The sequence below is a fragment of the Carex rostrata genome, chromosome 29 (genome assembly GCF_964058835.1).
Source record: "Carex rostrata chromosome 29, lpCarRost1.2, whole genome shotgun sequence".
Taxonomy (NCBI): domain Eukaryota; kingdom Viridiplantae; phylum Streptophyta; class Magnoliopsida; order Poales; family Cyperaceae; genus Carex; species Carex rostrata.
Window position 1 is genome coordinate 2,658,783 of NC_135946.1, and position 18,227 is coordinate 2,677,009.

The window sequence follows — 18,227 nt, forward strand, 5'->3', positions numbered from 1 at the left end:
CAAAGCAATTATTGCAATCAATTTTTGTTACAATATATTATTGGTCATAGTAGCAGAAACATAGATAAATTTTGATTTTTGTTTCATTCAGCCTAATTTTGTTGAAATATCATTACAGCTGACCTCCTTTTGACACAGCCCAAATTGATCCAATAAAATATTACTTTCATTTTAATACTAATAAAGCCCACTCAAGCCCAGCCCATTTATATATACACCTGTTTGAGCCCATTTTAATTGACAGTAGCCCATGGCAGTTGGGTTTTAAACCCGATAAGAAAGTAAAAAGGTAGTTGGGTAGGATTCAATTAAAGCATGCACTGCAATAAATCAAATAACCTAAAATTAAATCACAGCACCCACATCATAATTTAGGCTAATCGAATTAGGCACCAATCATCAATTCACACATAGTAATTCAGTTTAGAATTTGAAATACCTGTTGTTGTTGTTGTATGGTTCCGATATGAAACAAAAAAATTTGCCTGTTGTAGACATTAATTCGGTCTCTGTGTAGCTTTATGGTTCTTCTCCAAGCTTTATTTAAGATACATTCATAAAATTATCTTGTTGTCGACATTATATATTCCGTATATAAAAATAATTTCTGTAGTATATATGATCATACAAAATAGAAGATAATGAGATGACCCTACCTATGCGACGTACATATCTTCTGGCAATTATAAGAAGTCTTGTAGTTTTACTTCTTTTATGATCAAGTTTATTGTTTTTTTTTTCTTTTACAAGAAATGTATTCCATTTACTTAAATTGTGTTTTTTCTATTATTTTTTTTATTGACGATGTAATATGTTGATGAAGCCAACTGAAATTCCAATAACCTAAAATTGTGATTCAATTAAAGCACTGCAAAAATCAAAAGAAAGGGCACAATACATGAATAAGAAAATTCAAATAACCTAAAATTAAATCACAATACCCACATCATAATTTAGGCTAATTGAATTAGGCACCAATCATCAATTCGTACATACTCCGGGGACGCTTAAATATAAGAAATTTGAATAATTTATGTAATTTTTTAAATTGACAGTAATAGGAGATGCGAGGTTTTAAGATCTAAGAATTTACCTTATAAATGCATCTGGAAGACAATTGCGGCACCTGATTATGGTTTTCCCTTCCAGGTTTTCAGGTTTAAAATCACATTGTATTACCAATGTCTAATCAATTTAATTTTCAGTATAATACTATTGATGAACTTTGGGTTATTGATGCTTTAATTCCTCTTAAGAATAGGTTGCTACTTGCGAGTTGAATTAATTAGGGGAGCTGTCTTATAGAGTTTGGTTAGCTCGAAATAAACTTTATTTTCAAGAGATACAATCTATTCCTAGATCTGTAGGTGCTCATATTATATCTTTTGCAAATTTTTTGGTTGAGGCTAAAGGTGATGGATCTATATTGAAATTTTCTCTTATATTACCTTTGCAGGGGACAGTGGTTGGACTGGTACAGGGGGTACTGGTTTAGGGTTGGGCAGTACCAGGTTTTTGTAAGTGTTTGTTGATGGTTCTGTTTGTAACTAATTCTGGTATTGCAGTTTATGTGTAGTGTTTTTAGTTTGTAAACTCTGATTAGCTAATTAGTAGATGCTGTACTAGGTAACGATGGTGATGTTATGTACTATTGATGTTTCTGGATGTGTTCTGTCAGGTTCGGTACCAGTGGTTTGTACCGGTCCCTACATAACTCTGTAGGTTTCGTTTGTTAAATGAAATCGGTGGGTTTTCCCCACTTCTATGAAAAAAGAAGATGGTATTACCAAATTTTGATTGAACTGTAAAAGCAAGCCTTAGTACTCTAAATTGGAGTTTGTGGGGTTAAGCTCCAAGCCTAAATTATTACAGATCCACCACTAGATTGTAGCATTAATATTGCTTAAAATTCATTATTGATGAATAACTAGGAATAGATACACTCCAGAATAAAGAAGTTTCAAAATACTCAAACAAAATATTCAAATTACATTAGCTATATATACAAGTACATCAATAGTATCATAGAAAGAAATTTTTTTACAATAATACGCAATTTATTGAGGAATATAAGAAAAGATACAGAACTACAATTATGAAGCAATGAGCAACTTACATTATAACTAAAATTGGATAAATACTCACATTATTTATAATGAAAAGAGTTCATGATTTACTGAGGGAAAAATTAATCTGATGATGATGGTAGCTCTTGATCAAAACTACATTGGATGGACATTGCATCAATCCCTGTGTTGTCGTCAAGTAGCATAAGCTGCCTATCCTCCAAACTTTGAGACCTTGATGGATGTTTTGGATGTTGGTTGTGTTGCCACAATACCTCGAGCTGTACCTCCACTTCCTTCATAGTCGGCCTTTCTTCTCCTTTCAATCTCAGGCACAATTCTGTAAGGTTGGCAACAGCTTCGAGTTCTGTTCGGTGCCCCTCGTTCACAACTTGGGGATCTAAAATTTCAAAGAGACGGTTCTCTTTCATAGCAGCATTAAAATATGCAATCAAACTACCCCCTTCAAACACCCTAGAGGAGATTAGTGGTTTTTGTCTTGTTAGCAATTCAGCTAGAATGACACCAAAGCTATAGACATCACTTTTCTGGGTTAACCGGCCAGTGCTATAGTACTCGGGGTCTAAATACCCGTATGTACCTTGGATAACTGTGGTCACGCCCGTTTGATCTTTTTGTACAGATCTTGAGGCCCCAAAATCTGACACTTTTGATGTGAAATAATCATCCAGTAGAATGTTTGATGATTTTATGTCTCTATGAAAAACCGATATAGAGGCGGATGAATGAAGATAGGAAATTGCTCCTGCAGCCTCAATGGCAATTCTTAACCGATGCTTCCATGTCAAGGAACAATGTTCCTCTACATGGAGATGATTAAAAAGTGTTCCATTTGAGATGAATTCATAAACGAGCAACGGGACTTCGGTCTCTAGGCAACACCCATAAAGTTTCACAACGTTCCTATGGTTGATTTGTGAGAGAATGACCACTTCATTTATGAACTGATCGATTTCAGTCCGATCAATAATTTTGGACCTTTTGATGGCCACAACATGTTGATCCGACAAAATACCTTTATAAACTTGTCCATGACCTCCCCGACCAATAATGAGTGCATTATCAAAATTGTTTGTTGCTTTCTCCAGCTCATGTAATCTAAAATCTCTCGTTTTTTGTGTTGTATCTTCATGGGAAGATATTAGTTGTTGCAGAAGTAACCCCCGATTTTGAACAAAGAACTTGTGTTTTAACTTTTCCTGTTTTCTCTTTTCAAACAGTTTGATACGCTTGGCTATAACAAAATATATTAAAATTATGCTAAAGGCAGTTACAAATCCCAGAATGATCGTCATACCTGCGTACATAAATTAATAAAGCAAGTTAGAAAAAAAGAGGAAGAGATTACTTTTCATCATTTTTTAATATTAATTAACTAATAAAAATTATTGCCTATGTGTCGATTGTTTCATGTTTAGTTCAACCTTGCATGACCTAGGAAGACAAATATTTGTCCAAGGTATGCTACTTTGTAGGCGACTAAACTATTAAACTACATCGAGAGGAGTTAAAGAACACGATCGTTTGATTATATTAATGATCTGTTGTCAATTTAAAAAAAATTCGGTTCATATCATTATATTTTTTTTAGTGATATTGATAACGATATATATGTCGTTTTGAATCATTAGATTTTGGAATGAAATGGTAAGAATCAGTGTTCTAATATCTAAATATTAGGCTCAAGCGGCCGATTGAGTTATCAGTCTCCAAATGCTACACTATGAGAAATAACTGTGAAAAGGCACCGGGAGAGATCATGCTTTGAAACTTAATTTTGTCTAGGACATTACTATTTGATACTTTGAAACTTAATTTGATGCCAAATTTTGTAATTAAGACTTTCGGTGAGTGACTATCAGTCTCAAAATGGTTGGTTCTGCTAATTTTGTCGTCTCATGGTAACTAGGCAATATTTAGTTTCAGCAAGCTGTATTAATTTTTCATTTATCCTGAAAAGCATTTCTTGCTCTCTCTTTCCATATATACTTGCAACACTATTCAAAACTTGATGAAAGTTATTTATCCTGAAAAAGTAATAACATACCTATAACTAGTGCGATGTTGAGATTGCATTCTCTGAGATTGTTACGATTTGTACGCCAAAGGAAAGGACAAGAGCAGTGATATCCTCCTTGATAATTGTGGCACTTTCCTGGCTTGGCGCATGTATTTTCATTGGCACATTCATCGATGTCTGCATGGATATGACACAACATATATAAGCCTACATATTTATGAATTCTCTCTTTTTAATCTTTTTTGTACGTATATGCTGGACAGTCGACGTGGCAGCCACCAGAAAGATTATAAAAAATGAAAAAAAAAATGAAAAAAAGAGATGACGAGCAGGAGAGAGTCAGAGATAGAAAGACCTTGGCAGCCTCCTTGAAGGTAAGGATTGCCTTCATAACCATCGGAGCAGTTGCAGAGATAGCCACGACCACCGGTTCTGTTCCAGCACATACTGTTACTGCTAATGCATGCATAAGAGGATTTGTTTTTCTGTGCGATGTCGCATGTTCTGTTTCCTATGGACCAGTCGAACACCATTGGCAGAGTAGCATTTTGCAGCTCGTCAGTGGTGATGTAATTGGTACGAAACTTGAACTCAGCCTCCTCCACAACCATAACATAGCTGCAACGACTAAACTTATATACCTCTGAGTTGTTGTACAATGGGTCAAAGTCACCATAAAACCGGTGTGCATCTTTGGGGATAGCTGTCTGGCAACAGCCAATTCCACTGCAGGATCCAGAGTTATTCAGGGTATCTGGGCTATCACACATAGAAAGGCACCCTACTGAGTACTTAGTATTGTTGCTTAGGCTGAGATAGGCAAGTGCATTACACCCAATAACTGTAAATTTGTTCTTATCAGTGTTGAGCTGGAATGGTGAGTCCTCATCATAATCGGCAAGTCTGTGACTGTGAGTGTAAGATTCCCCTGGCGCAGGACAGCTACCTATACACACCGGCCTGTTGGGTTGTAATGCTGTATAACTCGGGCTGTCGTAGCAATCTGAAGATATAATGTTGCTTGTACGTGCCTGGCCCAATGACAGGCTTATATTCAGAATCCTAACCTTAGAATTTGTCCCAAGGAAAGGATTTCGGTTACCATCAGATATATTACAAATGACATTGAATTCTTTAGAAAAGGAGCAATTTGCGCCAATGCCAAATGGGTAAGGGATGGGAATTTCACCACAGATATCTGTGCATCCGGGCAGAGCGATGATGTTGTTTGCAGATTCAGTGGTTTTGAACTGGAGGAGGAGGAGAAGAAGTTGGATTAATATCATTGGCAACACAGTGTATAAGGTATGTACTAGTTGAAACGAGTTCCTTTTTGTTTCGCTCATGATATTCATATCTAGTTTCTATCAATGGATCGATGTTCCATTCCTGCCCTTCGATGCTCTTTATATATAAAACATATGCAAGTTGATAATTGATTAATTTAATGAGTCAATTATGTAGCGCACCATAACTGTTTGGCAAATAGTGGAGTAATAGGGGCTTGTGATTAAAATATATTCCAAAGTTGAGTAGGATGAAAATTTAAAAATATATATGTTGCTATCAGCTGGGAGAATATATATGTCGTGTGTATATATACAACACCTGATAATGGAAGAAACTTTTTCCAATGGATTCTGACTAGGCAAATCTTCATAATTTTATTATAATAATATTCATAACAGGCTAATTAATTAAATTATTATAGGCTAAGTCCTCGCAGCAAAGACAAGGACTTGGGGACTTGGCCGCGGCCCGCGGGTCAATCCCACGCCGTATTAACTATTAAGTTCGCCGTGTTCATACACATGCATGCGTCGATCCCATGTTTAATAAAAACCTAAATAAGCTTGTTTTCTTAATAATATATAGTTCAACTATACATTCGTAGAACAACTGCTAATAGATTGAGAAATGATGGCAAACAAGCATTCAGATTTTATTTTTCAATCACAAAAAGTACATATATATTGATCCGAATATTCTCCTCGATATTTTTAGATAGATCTTCTTCTTCATCTCTTAATTTATTGTTCACCTTCTGTTTTTCAGTACACTCACTAACTTTTTTTTTTTTAATTAATCTAGTACTACCATATTTTTATTGTGTTTTGAGAAGGTGAGATGTGGAAGCAGTACTATGGTTCACATCTCCTTTTCCAAATATATATTTTTTTAATTTGGCTCCTATAACTTGATAGCTCCGTACTATCAAGCCTTTCCAAAAAAAAAAAAATAGAATCTTGAAAGGCTCAAACAGCTAATTAGTGGTTCGAGTATTGATTAAAATACAAATGCAATCAAAAGTATTCAAAGTAGCTAGAACCTAATTCACACTTATTAGTTGTTGTTGTGGGATATAATTATTAAAGAAAAGTAATACATGTTGAAATTAAACTTGATAGTTCTACATTTGCAGTCAAATTCTTCTTTATTAGTATTTATTTTAATTAGAATGATGAAACTCCATCGATAAATTGTTTCATTCTTTAGATACAGCTGCATATAATCACGTAGTGAGCAACGAGATAAATCGCGAGCATACTAAAATTTTAAAATGTCATTTGATAGATATCCATATGTAAAAAACGGTCTTAACAGCCGATTAAAGGGTCGTTTAATCGTTAACGGCAGCCAAACCGTTACGAATACACTTAATGAATTCCTATTTGTAGATGAAAATGATTAATCGGCCATTTTTTCCGATTAATAGGCCGTTTCACCATTTACTCGTCCGTTTATTTCCGTTTATTTCCATTTATTCCTGTTTATTTCCGCTTATTCCAATTTATTCCAGTGAATATTTATTTGACATTATTTTTTTTTCTGTGATAATGTGTGATAATAAGTTTTATAAATCATGTATTGTAATTTTATTTGTGCTTGGTCATACATCAAATATTTTTTTTATATATGTTTATCTTCTTACTTACTTTGAAATTAATTGAATTCTTCTATTATTTTTATACCATATATTTTTCAGACTTACTAATGTAATTTTTTCAGTTAGTACGACATTTTCATTTATGAAACTAAGTTATTATCATAAACCAAATTTTGTGATTTTATATTGGAATGTTTCATTTCTTTCAAATAATATGTTATTAGTATTTGGAAAAACTTAATTCTTAAATTTATTTTTTCATTAAATAAATGTGTTACTTATATATGTAAAGTGCTTATGCGTTAAGAAAAAATAAGCGTCGTGTCATGTTCAAATAATAGAACTAAGTTAAATAAAGTTTATTTGATAAGTTCATGTGAGTTAATAACTTATTTTTAACAAATTATGATATATATACATAATTTAATAAAAATGTTAAATTGTTCGCATAATTCTCATTAATCTGCCACATACCGATTAACCGCTTGGGGGTACCCCTTCGGTCCGACAACTGTATACCGTTATTTACAACACTGATTCATATCGTTTAAATTTTTCGTTCAAATAGTTTATCAACTCGAGATAAAAATAAGAACTTGTCTTTAATCTAGTGGCAAATGTACATGACTTTTAGATGTAAGGTAATGAGTACGAAACTGACAAAATGAAAAAATTCTCAGCAATATACACATGAGCTTAAAAGTATGTTAGATGACTTTACTTTCAATCCATAATTAAGAAAAAAAAATCGAGGCAAAAATATTATTTCTCCTAAATTGTTTTGGGGAATTATTTGAAATAATAAAATTGGTGTCAGAAATTCATATGTTAAAATAACAAAGATAAATCCTATTCTTTTCCGACACTCTGACTTCATTTCATGCATATTCACTAAACTAACAATTCCTTGCCGAAAATATCAAAAGCTGTAGTAGATATTACTCCAATTATTATTTTAATAATACAGTAGAATGTTGTGGTACTTCATATTTCTGTAAAGAAGGTTGTGACATCAGGATCAGAAGACGAATCAAAAGTACATCTCGAATAAAGATGAACTCCATTACTTTTACTTTATTAGAGGGAATTTTCACGAAATTACTTATTAGTGCGCCACAACTTTCATTCCCTATTATAATAATGTTAAGGTTATGTTATCCCATAAAAGATCAATACTTGACTTGGAGACTTGGGGGTCAACCTCACACCGTAGTAATTTCGTCGATCGTGTTCATGGACATGCATGCATCGATCCCATGTTTAACAAAAAGTAGAACCATTATTTAAACTGTACTTCGAACTTCTACTAAAAGATTGTGTTGAATTTGTAAGAATCAGAGAGATGTATTGCGAAAAAAAATATGAATTAATTGTATTATGTTGTGTATTGATTTTTTTGTTACATCAGTCCTATGCTCCAACCATTTTAGGGTTATCTACTAGCCGTTTTGTTACCGTTTGTTACCGTTGTCCCTATGTTTGGGTATGCTTTATTCGATCTGAGCCGTTGATCAATGATGATATTATATTCTTAGATCACATCTTATTTTCAACAGATAGAGAAATGTTGTCTTACAAGCATTCAGATTTTTTTTTTTAATCAAAAAATTACAAATATCCGAATATATATAGTCTCCTCCAAATTTCTGAATAAATTAATGTTCTTCTTCTTCATCTCTTTATTATTCGTCTTCTGTTTTTCATTACACTGATCACTAATTTTTTAATGAATCTAGTACGTACTACCGGCTTCTATCATTTCTAAATTATGATTTTGAGTTTTAAAGTTTACATTCAAGTCTCTTTACATTTTTTAAATTATTATGGAGTTAATAAATACTTGGTAATAAATTTTGAAAATCTTGGAGTGGATTAGCACCCCCAACTTCCACCATGATCCGCCACTGTAATATATAGTAGTACAATTCAACTAATTGTCAGGATATATAAGTAATTGGTGACCAAGAGCAAGCCCCCTGTCCCTGTCTCCTCTGCAATAATTTGTACCCCTTAATTGACTACTTCAAGTCTTTGATCAATTAAAGCCATTTTGTTCTCTATTTCTATTTCTGAAGCCAAAATGATACTGTATATACTGTCCGAAATGATGCTTGAATATTCTTAGCCGCCAACTGATAGAGATGCATTTGTTCTTGTTTTTTTGGTCACATTAGTCTATTGTAGTGTGGTATTTGATGTGACATTCTTTTGTTGTAGTGTGGTATTTGATGTGACATTCTTTTGTTCGTCAACTTTATTGGTTAATTTGGCAATTTTGTTGGGTCCAAATATTTTAAAATATTATTGATCTTTTGATTTTGATCGAATAGTCAAGAATAATTAGGTGATAAACATATTTTAATAAGGTAGCAAATAATTACTTTAATTAACTATCGGTAGTTTTCTAGCCTTACCCAAATATTAAAATAAAAAAGTAAGAGGCTTTGTGAGAAAGACTTCTTATCTTCTTTTTTTTCTTTGTAATTTTAGACCTTCTAAAGTAGTTTATGTGCTTGTATAAATGATACACCATTGCCGAATACCCTCCTTTTGAAAACCATCAAAGATATTTTTGTAATAAATTTAAAAGAAGAGTATTTTGTTTGTTGGTTTTCAAAAATAGAATAGTTTATAAACTTTTCCGAGATAATAGTACACACCAATATATTATGTACTGTTAAACATGAATGTACAACAGAAGATCCAGGCGACATCTGTATAGATTTAAAGGATGTAAATTGATCAACCATTTTTTAAAAGTATTCACCAACAACATTTCAAAGAAACTAGTAATATTTGAATGGACCGAAATCATATAATATAATAATAATTTATGTTTGAGGGGACCAGTGGGGATTCTATGTAACGTTTATATTTGCAACCGGAAACTTATAATTCTAATTAATATTTGAGGAGGGTTCAAATGCCTCCATTTTTTGTGCCTCCATCATGCCTCCATTCTTAAAAACTTTAATAACTCAAAATTTAATTCTTAAAATTCAAAATAAAACCGTTGGATATGAACTACATAATTTTATCTATGCACATGTAAAAAATTATGGCATGTCAACTTTGTTTTGGTTGTCATCTTGAGCTTGTAAAAATGTATACTAACGTGGATAATTTCTAGACGTTGATTTTTTAACTTATTGATTCACATAAAAGCAAAATCAAAATGTCATAACTTTTTATGGGCGCATGGAGAAAATAATATAGATCACATCTAACGGTTTTATTTTGAGGTTTAAGTTTTAAATTTGGAGTTATTTAAGTTTTTAAAAATGGAGGTATGATGGAGGCACAAAAAATGGAGGCATTTGAACCCTCCTCTTAATATTTATAGTTCAAGTTTCTTTTATGAAAATTCATTATAAACAAAAACAATATGGGTTGAGCTACAAAGCTTAGTAAACCGGTTATTTAATGACATACTTCTCTGTAATTGATTTAATTAAATAACTATTTAAACAAAATGGATTAGTCCACACAATTTCACATCAAATTATGTTTGCATATTTAACTAACAATAGCACCTGAATCTAAGTTATCAATAATACAAGTCACATAATATCCATATTATTTCATTTCATACAATTATATCATTTCAAAATCTCAGAATACAATCATATAATTTCACAAATCAAATTCGATAGCCCAGGCCTTCTTCGCGCGTGAGTAAAATCATATTTTAAAGATAATATTTCGTGATTAAAAAGTTATCAGGATGTTTTATGCAAAAATAGTATGGTAAATGATGAAAAATTGAAAATTACACCGAAAAAAACTTAATCGGAAAACTGGATAATATAAAACCTTGACATGGTATTGGTTCAATTAAAAAAATAAGGAGCATCCTTGATTCGGACGGGTGTATATAAATGCTCCAACCATTATACACGGGTTTACTATATGATACGTGTGTGATAAAAGAATATAAACTTTTTTATGTCATCGATCCGTGCCATCCAAGTCATTTTGCTCATTTCTAAGACACATGTAGGTTGTATATATATTTATCTAAGATATCTCTCATAAACTAGTGAGGCTAGGGCAAGGGATAAAGTAAAAGAGGTGACATATTCACCGAAAATCCAATTTCCGACGAAGAAACATCAAACAAGCATATCGTCGGAGCTTGAGTGTCCAATTTCGGCACAAGACCACTTTTCAGAAGGGCAACGAGAAGAAGAGCCTCAAAACTTGCCAAAAAATAAAAATGAGTTAAAGTTTCCGATGAAGTTTGTTTGGCCTAATTTTTCATTTTCTTGTTCTTTATCATATTTTTTTCTTGGGCATTTTTCATGTAAATGTATAAAGACTTAGATCTAGAGTTTTTTTTTTTGTTATATTTTTATTTTTTTAGTTCAAATATTTTCATTTTGAAATTTAGTTTAGAATTTTTGATATTCAAATCTAGGGTATGCTATAATAAAAAAAATATCATTTTTGATAATTTAATTTAGTTTTTTTTTTATGAAAAATTTAATTAGTTTAATTTTTTTATTTTAAAATTTGGTTTAGTGTTTTCATTTTGAAATTTGGTTTAGCATGTCTGATATTCAGATCCAGCTTATAATATAAAAAAGTAGATTATTTTAAGTATTTTGTTTAGTGTTTTCTTTTTGAGAATTTTCCAAAAAAATAAAATCTGAACTGTCCAGACTTTGAGCGGGTTCAATTCCCTTTCTGACCGCCCATAGTCTAGGGAGCTTTTGGGTTGTTTTAAAATACCCAACAAACATGGTTTAACTTTTTTTTATTTTTAATGGATTATTAAACAAATTCGGGAATGGCTAATAACAATTTTAATTATAATTAATTAACAATGCCCTATACTTAAGAAAATAGAGATCCTGTAAAAATGAGAAGCCTAAATAGGGAAAAATGATTCAGGTTAAAAGAAAACTTTAAATATATCTAACAATTACAGATTATAAGATGCATGATAGATCAAAATAGGTGATGTGTTCATCAAGCGAGTATGGTGAGCACAACTCCAAAAGTATATCAGATCGACTTCAAACGCCGATTCTAAACCGTTGAAATCCATGTACTTCATGAGTGATGCATGTAAATACAAAAATTTTAAAGTTTTGGATTCATTTGCTACAAGGTCAAGCAGTTAAGAAATGATAAAAATTAAATATATATAAAACAACTTACAAATTAACTTATAAAATATTCATTTCTTTAACCGCTTGACCTTGTAGTAAATAAACTCAAAACTTTAAATTTTTTGCATATACATGCATCACTCATGAAGTACGTACATAGATTTCAATGGTTTGAATTCGGTTTTTGAAATCGATCTGATATACTTTTGGAGTTGTTCTCACCGAACTCTCTTGGTGAGCACATCACACCCTAACTTTGCTTCCGTGATTTTGAGTTTTAAAGTTTACATTCAAGTCTCTTTACATTTGTTAAATTATTATGTAGTTAATATATACTTGGTAATAAATTTTGAAAATCTTGGAGTGACTTAGCACCCCCAACTTCCACCATGATCTGCCCCTGTAACAGTAGTACAATTAATCCAACTAATTGTCAGGATAAGTAATTGATGACCAAGAGCAAGCCCCCTGTCCCTGTCTCCTGATCTCCAATAATTTGTACCCCTTAATTGACTACTTGAAGTCTTTGGTCAATTAAAGCCATTTTGTTCTCTATTTCTATTTTTGAATCCAAAATGTTCATACGGTCCGAAATGACGCTTGAATTCTTATGCAACTGATAGAGATGCATTTGTTTTTGTTTTTTTGGTCAGATTAGTCTATTGTAGTGTGGTATTTGGTGTGGCATTCTTTCTTTCGTTAATTTTGTTGGTTAATTTGGCAATTTTGTTGGGTTCAAATATTATTAAAATATTATTGGTCATTTGATATAATTAATTGATCGAATAGTCAAGAATAATTAGGTCATAAATAAATTTTAATATGGTTACAAATTTAGAGATTTTAAGGTGGCTGATCTTCACTGAATATAAGGCCTATAACAATGCCTTATATTTTACAAAATAGATTTCCTAAGAAAACAAGCAGGTTACAATAAAACTTTATATGGATCATGTTCAACAAAATCTGGTGACCTAATGAAGGCCCGTTGGGCCGAGCCATCTGCCCACTTAAGCGATAATTTAAACATTTTTTTTCATTATCAAATTTGATATGAGATCTATTTAAATTGTAAAAACATGTCCACAATTTATATTTTTATTTTATTTTAAACATATATTTTATCAGTGTTAAATAAATATTTCTTTTTAAAAAAATATTAAATGATTGGGCTCGGACAACCAACGAGATCCAGTTCAAATATATTAAAATCAAAAGAAAAGAAAGTGAATTTTTCTTACATTCAAATGCCTATTTTTCATGTGGTCATTTTTTTAAAGTGTTAAAACGAATGGTCTACATGTATATATTGCACTAAAAATTAAATAAAGTTATATGAGGATACAACACAAAAAATCCGGGGTTACTTCTACAACAACTAATAGATTCCCATGAAGATACAACACAAAAAAAGAGAAATTTTAGATTACATGAGCTGGAAAAAGCAACAAACGGATTTGATAATGCACTCATTCTTAGTCGTGGAGGTCATGGAGAAGTTTATAAAGGTATTTTTTCGGATCAACATGTTGTGGCCATCAAAAGGTCCAAAATTATTGATCGGGCTGAAATCGATCAGTTCATAAATGAAGTGGTCATTCTCTCACAAGTCAACCATAGGAACGTTGTGAAACTCTATGGGTGTTGCCTAGAGACCGAAGTCCCATTGCTCGTTTATGAGTTCATTTCGAACGGAACACTTTTTAATCATCTCCATGTAAAGGAAGATTGTTCCTTGACATGAAAGCATCGGTTAAGAATTGCTCTTGACGCTGCAGGAGCAATTTCCTATCTTCACTCATCTGCCTCTATTTATATCAGTTTTTCACAGAGACATAAAATCATAAAATATTATATTAGATGATTATTTCACAGCAAAAGTGTCAGATTTTGGGGCCTCAAGATCTGTACATATAGATCAAACGGGCGTGACCACAGCTATCCAAGGGACGCACGGGTATTTGGACCCTGAGTACTGGTACACTGGCCGGTTAACCCCGAAAAGTGATGTCTACAGCTTTGGTGTCATTCTAGCTGAATTGCTAACAAGACAAAAACCATTGATCTCCTCTAGGGTGTATGAAGGGGGTAGCTAGCCTCATTGCATATTTTAGTTCTGCTATGAAAGAGAACCATCTCTTTGAGATTTTGGATCCCCAAGTTGTGAATGAGGGGCACCGAACAGAACTCGAAGCCGTTGCTAAGCTTGCACAAATGTGTCTGAGAATGAAAGGAGGGGAAAGACCAACAATGAAGGAGGTGGAGGTACGGTGGAGGTACGGCTCGAGGTCTTGTGGCAGTCCAAACAACAGCCAAAACATCCTTGGAGGAGATGCAGCTTATGCTACTTGACTACAACGCGAGAATTCATACCAACTTGCAATGTAGTTTTGAAGAAGAACCACAATCATCGTCTTATTTCCCTCGTTAAATGAACTCTTTTCGATATAATAATACGAGTAATTATCAAATTTTAGGTGTAATGTGAGTTGCTAATTAGTTACTTGATAATAGTAGTTCTTTTTACCTTTTCTTATATTCCTGTACAAATTTTGTATTATTCTTAATTTTTCTTTGTGTCATACTGTTGGTGTACTTTGAATACTGACTTTGAGTAATTGTCAATTTTTATTTTCTGCAGTGTATCCATTTCTAGTTATTCATCAATTATGAACTAAAAGCAAAGTTGCTTCAATCTAGTGGTGGATCTGTAATAAATAAGGCTTGATCCAATTTTGTAACATCTCGGAAAAATAGAAGTATTATTATTTATGCTTTTAAGACTTTTTCGTAATAAATAAAATTGAAATTCTTTTGATAAAATATTTTATTTTTAAAGCTAAAAACTATAGTACGTACCTCTTAAAAAAATAATATAATATTAGAGGAGGGATCCGATTACACCCTTTTTTTGTGACACCGGATTATATCTTATGTTTACAAAGTCCAAACAGTTGATCCAAACCGTTTAACTTGATGGATATGTTAAAATGTGCTTGTAGATCAAATTTTATATTTTTCTGAATTTTTTACTATTTATTAAGATGGGTACAAATATTCAACGGTCTGAATATAGCGATTTTGTTAAATACTCAATAAATAGTAAAAAAATTCCAAAAAATTTAAAATTTGATTTGCAAGCACATTTTAACATATCCATTATGTTGAACAGTTTAGATCAACTGTTTGAAATTTGAAAAGTTTAAAAATGGAGAGTATAATTCGGTGTTATCAAAAAAGGGTGTAATTGGATCCCTCCTCATAATATTATATGTATATCATTTCACTTATCAATTATATCACGAAGATAATATATCTTCGTTAGTTATCTTTTCAAGCTATTCATTTAATTACTTTGAACAATTTTCAATTACAAAAGTTACACTAATTGCTCCATGTCTAAAGAATTTAATGTCCCTTGTAAAACCATAGAAGAGAAAATCAGAATTGGGTGAATCGCTTGGCATCGGAATCAGGTCTTTTTGTCAAAAACTTATTTTACAGTAAAAAAATTAGAAAAAAAAATTGATAAAAAATAATTTGTCAATAATTTATGTTTAGCCAAATAATTACAATCAAATAATTAATCCACTAATACAATATAATACAAGCATTATATATTATAATTTGTACTTTAATATTTTGATGAAAGTTGAATTGTTAATAATTTTGTCCACTATGACTCAAATTCTGATTATGCCATATAGATTATTCCAAAAGTGATAGCATGATAATAATTATTTGTACGTAGCAACCCAGAGAAAATTTTTTATAATTTAAAGTAAGATTTTTTTTCTTCCCAAACTACTTACTGAATTAAAATTTCGTTTTATTTCATAGATAACTTATAGTAATTCTTATAATTTCATTTGTAAAACTATTTCTGAAAAAAATATCATCACCCAAAAAAAAGCTACATAAAGTAATATGTGAATTTGGAAAAAATTCTTGTATTAAAATTTAAAACTTGAAGAATAATTTAAAGGAATATTATAGATTTGAGGTTGAAAAACATGAAATAAGTCCATATTAATATCGACTCTATTTAGTAACCCACGTCAAATTGCGTGCATAAATTTGGCAAATAAAAAAGAAGAAGAAGAAGGTAATGAGACAATCATGTTTGTTTAGTCATTATATATAGTATTTGGTTTGTAAAATTAATAGGACGGGAATTTAAAAAAAATATATTGTTGTTATTTTGAAATTTAGACTGGATAGTGTTGGGAAGATTTGTAATGGAGAGGAAGCAAAGTAAAATGGGAGGTGCAAGACGACAAACAAAGGAGGAAGCAGGTTAAACTGGAGTGCGTATCCTCTGAGATATCTCAACTTTTGCGTGACCGACGTGTTCGGTGCCTATTCGGGAGTGATGTAGGGGGTCAGTATTATGTGTGCTTTGAGATTCGTGTAGAACGTATTTAAACAGTTGGGATTTTCCATAAAGTCACGCAAAGCTTAAGATATCTCAGAGGATACGAATTCGTTAAACTGTTGGTGGACCTCTCCTTGAAAGTTACTGATTGTCTGTGACTAATACCAACCAACTATCCCATGAGGTCAAAGTTATTTATTATGTTTGTCTAGTTCTATAATATTTCATAGTCCTCTGTGCCACAGAGGATCAGAAAAGAGCCAAGAGGGCAGCTTAGCGTGAATTCGTATCTCTGAGATATCTCAAACTTTGCGTGACTTTATGGAAAATCCTAACCGTTTAAATACGTTCTGCACGAATCTCAAAGCATAGATAACACGGACCCCCTACATCAGAGGATACGCACTCACTTAGCGTCACGTGAAAAGCGAGGTATCTCTGTTCGGATCACACTTCTCTACAATGTTTCCTCTACAATTACAAAAATTCATGATCTGTATTACCATTCGCTGGGTAATGATTTTAACAAAGAAATTTTGGCTTAACGCAGCAAATAAACTATAGAATAAAAACAACATTGTATATGGTAAGTGCGCTGCCTGAAGAAAAACCAACTCTGTTAAAATCTTTTCCCCATTCGCTTCTCAGATATTTAAATCGAATAAAGACCAATTGGAGAGAAACAGAACGGAGGCTTTTGGGAGGTAGCGATGAATTACTGCGGATGCGGTGAATTACCGGGTCGGGTCGGATTCTATTTTAAAGCCCGTTCATTAGAATTGCAGCCTTTTCATTTGCATGCGCCATGCAACATAATTCATGTGTTTTTGTAAGTGTAACCATATCATTAGAGGTGGTGTTACGGATCCTTTAACAGTGACAATTTAGATCCAATATGAACATGCACGTGTCACCATCTTGGACAAAATATCCATAAATATATATGCCATTCAAATTCAATTATAAAGCGTTCTTCTCGAAAATTAACAACAAATGATTTTCGCCTCTCAAACAAATCAAACAAATTTAGACTTCATTTGATCATGTTCAGTCACTGCACAAATTCCGAAATTTTAAAATTTGACATTAAAAAAATTAATATTTCCTGCTCAGATATGCATGAATATTTCCTGCTCCTTGGATCTTGTATACATACAGAACACAAGACCAGTAAATATGAACTCGCTGAACAGTAACAAGTTAAAATCACGGTATATATGCCGTTACATAGAGCTAGTGTACTGCCTCCGATTCTGATTTGGGGTATAATGCTTGCTGTTTTGCTGGTGTACGTCTATTTATATGTGTTTCCTGCTGATTATGTTACTCGTAAGTGCCGAAATTTTTATTCATAGGAAAACGAAAAATAAAATTAAAAATAGGAAATGTTGTATGGAAAATTCAAAAATAAGAAGGCAGCTACTCATGGCGTCAGGCAAGACATCTCAAACCAGAAAAAATAAATAAAAAACAATTATTTATGGGACGCCATTACCCATCCAAACCAAAAAAAAAAATGAGTTGCCATGGCCCATCCCAGGTGCATAACCAGATAAAATTTTCAATGGCGGCCAATTTTTTTGTTGTTGTTGTTTATTTTCGATTTGGATGGGCCATGACGTCCCACTTTGTTTTTTTTTTTTCATATTTTTCTAGTTTGAGATGTGCTATGGCGTCCCACAGGAACGCCATGACTTCTTCCTGCTGCCTTCTCATTTTTTAAATTACCGTACAATATTTTCTA

General features: G+C 32.3%; 1 protein-coding gene and 1 pseudogene across 1 annotated transcript; one reads left to right on the forward strand and one right to left on the reverse strand.

Annotated features, from left to right (window-relative positions):
- Nucleotides 1–1,966: 1,966 nt before the first annotated feature.
- Nucleotides 1,967–5,495, reverse strand: LOC144546497 (wall-associated receptor kinase 2-like). The gene is made up of 3 exons (XM_078295048.1): nt 4,463–5,495; nt 4,135–4,284; nt 1,967–3,384 (listed from the first exon to the last, which is right to left on the reverse strand). The coding sequence occupies exons 1-3, from the start codon at nt 5,460–5,462 to the stop codon at nt 2,189–2,191; spliced, it is 2,346 nt and encodes a 781-aa protein (XP_078151174.1). The 5' UTR covers nt 5,463–5,495; the 3' UTR covers nt 1,967–2,188.
- A 6,461-nt stretch (nt 5,496–11,956) lies between these two features.
- On the forward strand, nt 11,957–14,460 carry LOC144546081 (wall-associated receptor kinase 5 pseudogene; annotated as a pseudogene).
- The last annotated feature ends 3,767 nt before the right edge of the window (nt 14,461–18,227 follow it).

Coding starts and splice junctions, on each gene's coding strand:
- LOC144546497 (XM_078295048.1), bottom strand. CDS start 5,462: ATGAATATCATGAGCGAAACAAAAAGGAACTCGTTTCAACTAGTACAT. Junction 4,285..4,462: donor CCTTCAAGGAGGCTGCCAAG/GTCTTTCTATCT, acceptor ATATCCATGCAG/ACATCGATGAATGTGCCAAT. Junction 3,385..4,134: donor CAACATCGCACTAGTTATAG/GTATGTTATTAC, acceptor TTATGTACGCAG/GTATGACGATCATTCTGGGA.